The sequence below is a fragment of the Acyrthosiphon pisum genome, chromosome A1, assembly GCF_005508785.2.
Source record: "Acyrthosiphon pisum isolate AL4f chromosome A1, pea_aphid_22Mar2018_4r6ur, whole genome shotgun sequence".
Taxonomy (NCBI): domain Eukaryota; kingdom Metazoa; phylum Arthropoda; class Insecta; order Hemiptera; family Aphididae; genus Acyrthosiphon; species Acyrthosiphon pisum.
Window position 1 is genome coordinate 104143865 of NC_042494.1, and position 5792 is coordinate 104149656.

The 5792-nt window shown below is 24.9% G+C and overlaps 1 protein-coding gene across 2 annotated transcripts; it reads left to right on the forward strand.

Moving 5' to 3' along the window:
• The first annotated feature begins 800 nt into the window (after window positions 1-800).
• Window positions 801-5378, forward strand: LOC100574712 (leucine-rich repeat protein SHOC-2). 2 transcript variants are annotated; one of them, XM_016806896.2, is made up of 9 exons: window positions 802-970; window positions 1067-1258; window positions 1880-2057; window positions 2127-2297; window positions 2908-3022; window positions 3095-3146; window positions 4613-4710; window positions 4802-4975; window positions 5320-5378. In XM_016806896.2, exons 2-8 carry the CDS (start codon window positions 1095-1097, stop codon window positions 4951-4953), a joined length of 930 nt encoding a protein of 309 aa, XP_016662385.1. In that variant the 5' UTR covers window positions 802-970; window positions 1067-1094; the 3' UTR covers window positions 4954-4975; window positions 5320-5378. The 2 variants fall into 2 exon arrangements, with proteins under 2 accessions (XP_003246543.1, XP_016662385.1); XM_003246495.4 differs by having other exon boundaries at window positions 801-970; window positions 1067-2057.
• Window positions 5379-5792: the final 414 nt, after the last annotated feature.

The following is a 5792-nucleotide window of genomic DNA, read 5'->3' on the forward strand; positions in this document are numbered from 1 at the left end:
AGTTTATCCCCCCCCCCCCCCATTAGAAAAAGCTGAGCACGCCCCTGAACGTTTAGATATTATTATGATGATATTCCTTGCAACTGAATGTCTTTAGGGAATAATTATAATATTATTGGAATACATCTAATTCACCATCCTATTATGAGAACACCTTCTAGTCCTTTTACTGTTACTAACTTTGAAAAATCAAAGTAAGGTTTTTTTATTAATAACCAATAAAAGTAAAATTATTGTATACTTTAATTTGAATTTTTTATTATTCTATGTTTTAATGATTTTTTTCCCATTTTTTGATTAAGTTTTTCAAGAATTGAGATGAGTCCTTTTCGAAATTTGTACGAGGACTATAGGTACTGTCTAATTTAAACAGATATGGGCCATAATCGCTCATAAAATATCGGTCTATGTGTGTAAATGAAAAAACTCGGAAAAATCTCTTATGATAAAAATTGGAAATTTCAATTATATATTTGAAGCTTTGATGGTGCGTCTTTCCGTTGATAATATAACTAATTTAGTTATATTATCTATGCGTCTTTCGGCTTTCCATGTGTAATCATAAATCCCTATTTTTTTTTTATATATAATTAAATTGTATTTTATACTTAATTGCCAATTAGTGATTACAATGTACACACTCGAGTGTATATTTAAATAAATTAAAAGTCACAAAAATAGAAAATATACGATTATTGTCAATTGTTGTAAAATTTCAAAAAACGATTATAATATCACAGAATAGATTTCATCTATTCTGTGATAATATTATTATGATAATTGATAAGAAACACGATATGGCAAATGATAAGATATATTTTGCTCTTGTTAATCGTTTTTGGAAATTTTAAATAATTAACAATAATTGTATATTATTTTCTATTTAAACCCATATCCATACGGCCATATTATTATATTAATGAATGATAGGTATTACTAAATACGTCGAATCCACTGTTCGAGACTTTGAGTATGTATTTCAAAATCGTCATGGCGGTTATCTTAATTCTATTTTATTATTTCATTTTTTATTACTTGTTGCTTAAAAAAACTATCCTTGTTATAGGTGTAGTGTTTTTATTTGTTGAGAAATTATGGACGTTTCCAGAGGATGCAGTTGCAGTTGCTGTGAAAAATGTATGCAACACCCAACATTCCATACAATCCAGAAATTATGCAACATCAATGCATGTTTAGATTGTTTAACCACACTAGATATAAGTTCTAGTAATATTTGTGAAGCACCTGAATTTATCGGGTATTTTGTAAATTTAGTCAAACTAGATTTATCATCAAATGAGTTGGAAACACTGCCATTGTCATTTATCAAATGTCAAAATTTAACAGATCTCATATTGTCGCATAACAAATTTTCACAAGTTCCCCAATGTTTAATTGATGGAATACACTCCTTAAAAACACTTGATTTATCTCACAACCAGCTCTCAGATATCAGCAAAAAACCATTTTGTATTCAACAGTTACTAACTTTAAATATCAGTAATAATTTAAAACTGAATAGCCTGCCACAATGGTTATGGTCAGTTGAATGCAATTCATTAGAGTCATTGGATATATCATTTACAAATTGTCTGGAAAATATTGCTGTGGATCCTTATCTAAACATGTATGGTATTAGTAATCATCTGAAGTATTTGGATTTATCTAATACGACTTCTGATTTTCGAAAATTAGATTTTATCAAACATTTAAAAAATCTAAGAAATTTGGTTTTGGATAACAAATTTACAATGATACAAAAATGTCAAAATTATTACTGTGATGTACCATTAGTGTTTAATTATCGATTTAAATTAATTGATTCTTTAAGTATGATGAACGTTAGTCTAACAAGCATTGGAAAACTTGTTTATTTCAGTTTGCCTAGCATACGTTTTTTGAATTTGTCTAATAATTTTATTCAGTCATTGCCAGATTCCTTAAGTGAATTAACAAACTTAGAAGTCTGTGATTTTTCAAATAATAACATTTTAACGATTCCCGAAAGTTTTAAAAGCTTAAAGAATTTGAAAAGTTTTATATTAAATAATAATTCGGTGGGTATATTTAAAAAGCTGTAAATAAAAATTATTTAACTATTTATATTAATTTAATATTTTTATTAGTTATCAACATTTCCAAAAATTATTGAAGACCTAATAAACCTGGAGATTTTGGATTTATATGCTAATAAATTAAATATATGTCCATCATGGAACATAAATTCCAATATAAAATTACTTGATCTAGAACAAAATGTATTTTCTACTGAAGATAACATTGATATAAACATTAAAGTAAGTATTACTATGATAGATCAAGATTTTATCTTGTTAACATTCTTCATAATAAGTAGACTTAAGTGAATTAACGAATATTAGATATATTAAACAAACAACTTATAACCAATATTTTGACATGTGCTTTTCAAGTTCACTTGTTTGAATTGAATGAAAAATATTTTAGTTCCTAATTTATGTTATGTGTTTTTTTATGATTCGTATATCATAGTATTTATTTTTAATAAGCTAATGAACGAACACATTGGTAAAGTTGCAAGTTTAAAGATATTGGTTTAAAAAATGTATAATAAAATTAAAATAAGACAACTGCAATTACTGATAAATACACAACTCAAGTAAATTCTTGCATGAGGGTTGATCTACATTAAATATAATATTTATTAAACAATTTTAATTATTTATCGAGAATGAAACATAATAATATCAGCACTTTTATTTACAAATAATTTAAAACATTTTAATTTTACAATTTCTGCATTAATTTTTTATATTATTCTTGAAACTATTCCCTACATTTTTAGATTGAGCCTTTTTTATTGTATCGTCAAAAAATAGTATGTTACTTATCAATATTTTGTATTATTTTACTCTAATTTCTTAATAGGCCAATTATTTAGAGTTTTTAAACAATCTGCGTTCATCAATTACTGAAAGCCGTGTTTTAGGACCGTTATGTGTTGAAGAACTCAGTGATGTAGAATCTGAAACAGATGGATCAAGTAAGCATATTTAACTAATATTGAAAGTTTTAGTTAAACTATTGTTTTATTGCATATAATTTTTTTATTTAGGTAGTCATTGGTCATCATTATCAAATAACTCTTCAGAACACAGTATTCATGGGTTAGTAAATATAAAGTATTTAATACAGTGTTTTTGTTGATATAAATAGTTAGTTAAATTAATACATAGGCGTGACTAGACTTCATCCCCAGGGGCAGCCCCTAACTAATGACCGGCGCCACCTAACCTAACCGAAAAAACACCTATTACCCCCAGGCCACTAATAATTGGGGGGGGGGGGGGGTAGTCCCACCAATTTAACATTTATATAGTTTAAAAAAGTCTATATATTCAAGTTTCCTATAACAAAATTCTATAAATAGTATGTACATAGAGGTACCTAATATATTTAATAATTATAAGAATATTGAACAACACATTATATTTATATTATAAAACGATACCTATATCATTATAAGTTATACGTTATTACAATTGTACCAGTTGGCAGTTACCCGTATAATATTATTATCGGGATTTGTGATGGAATCATAAATCAATTCAATAATGCAATATATAATAATGTAATATTATTAGAACAAAATAAACAATGCATGACATTTTTTTTTCTAAATAAAAGTTGTAAGCCACTAGATTTAAGACTTGGTTGACCGGCACCTTTCGAAAATTGCAGGGGCAGCCCAGGCACCCTAGGCACCCACCGTAGACACGCTTATGAATTAATAAATTATTTACTTTAAATACAATTTTTTTATAAAACACTTGATAAAATCATGAATTATTTTCTGTTCATCAGTTAGTAGACAGTAGTTATAACTCAATAAGTAGGTAATATCTTAAACTAAAATTATTATAAAATATCAAACATTGTAATAATTATAAGTGATTATAATTGGGAAGTATGAGTCTATTGACAATTCTATAAAAAAAAAATAGTAAGATGTACTTATCTTGGATATACTGTAATTATTTTTATATAATTATAATAAATAATGATGCAATTTTATTGCTTCCTTTGTGTATCCAAATTGTACCTATATCCTGAAATATCACTGAATTTCCTAGCATTCAATATTCAACTCAATCAATATTTTATTAGTTTACTTAAAAGTGTGATTGAGCTTTATAGTTTTTAATACATTCCCAAAATTTAAATCTGCAAACATATAGCTCCAATAGATGTCTAGATAATTTAAAGAAAAATTGTAAAATTATTCTAAACTAATTAGTTCATAATAATTTGTTAAATAGTGTACTCTCGGTAACTCGAAGTTCACGGAGAAAAAATATTTGACTTATTAAAAATGTTGAGTTATTAAAATCTTAATATGATATTGTTATTTGAAAGGGAATTTTATTTGTTCAAGATGTCGAGAATTTTGAGTTGCCAAGAGTCAACTGTATATATTATGCATAAAACGCAATTAATAAATATTGTGATATCAATATAAAATACAATTTTCCTTCTCATCAGTTTTATTAAAAGCTAATAATTATTTAATTTGTCCGCCATATTTTTGTAACATTATCATTATATTTATACATAACTTTTAAAATATTTTCAGAGAAGATCAAGATGATACCATAAATCTAGATTTAAAACCAGAAGAATTTTGGGACTGTGGTTCCTATGTATTTACAACTGATGTATTCGATCCTAAAAGTTATTGCTTTTACTTATTAGTAGTTACATTTTACATTAAAATATTTGTTTGTATATTAAAAATGTTTTACTTTATTTATATGAATTACAGGTTTTGAAATTAGTTTAATGAATGAATTAAAAACATTAGAAAAACCATTAACTTTTGATGTTAAAAAAAATGTCCGAAGAGTGCTTTTAGCCAATGAACATTATTTTTGTCCTGGTGATGAACTTCCTAAGAAATTGTCAATTGCAAAATAATTGTTAATTGAAATTGAAATTTGTAAGTGTTTTTTTTTCCATTACAATTTACAATCAATTAAATAAAATGGTTTTAAAGTCTTGTTAAAACTAATAATAACATACTTGTTGGTTTGTAAATCCAATTATAAAAACTTAATCAAGTACTTATATCTATTATTTTAATCCTTATTTTTACTAACCTCAAAACTCTTCATCCCTATGTTGTCACTAATTGACAATTCACAAAGCATTAAACATTTTGAAACCCTTGCTCCTTTGGAAGCCTCTTATTAATTAATTAAATATAAATTATTGTACATTTTATCATTATCTCAATGATCTTATTTAAATTATTAATGATTATCATTTTATTTTAATTTTTAGGGTTAACTATATCAAAAATATTTTTAAGAAAGACATCATTATAAAAGTGTGTACCAAAAATTAATTTGAAATTTGAAGACTTACGACTCTTTTGTAATAAAATAAATATCATTTTTTTATTCCTAATTTATTAGGTATTAACAGAATATTTAATATTAATTTATACATGTAAAATCTTGAATCATTAAATGTCGTACCTAATTGGTATTTTTATTTCTGTTTCTTTAAAAAAACAATTTACAATAATTAAATTATTTTATATAAATTTGTGTATACAAATACAATTTAATATTTAACAAAATAATAATTTATATATTATTTTATTTAACAATAAATTATTGACCAATTTGATTTTAATTTAGCTATATTATATGCCTATTGCCTTGTATGGATTATATAGTTTAATAGGTATGATAAATTGTCTATGTAGAATTATATTACTTTTCTTTAAACTGTTATGCATTTGAAGTGTA

Coding starts and splice junctions, on each gene's coding strand:
- LOC100574712 (XM_003246495.4), top strand. CDS start 1,095: ATGGACGTTTCCAGAGGATGCAGTTGCAGTTGCTGTGAAAAATGTATG. Junction 2,058..2,126: donor TTATATTAAATAATAATTCG/GTGGGTATATTT, acceptor TATTTTTATTAG/TTATCAACATTTCCAAAAAT. Junction 3,023..3,094: donor ATCTGAAACAGATGGATCAA/GTAAGCATATTT, acceptor TTTTTTATTTAG/GTAGTCATTGGTCATCATTA.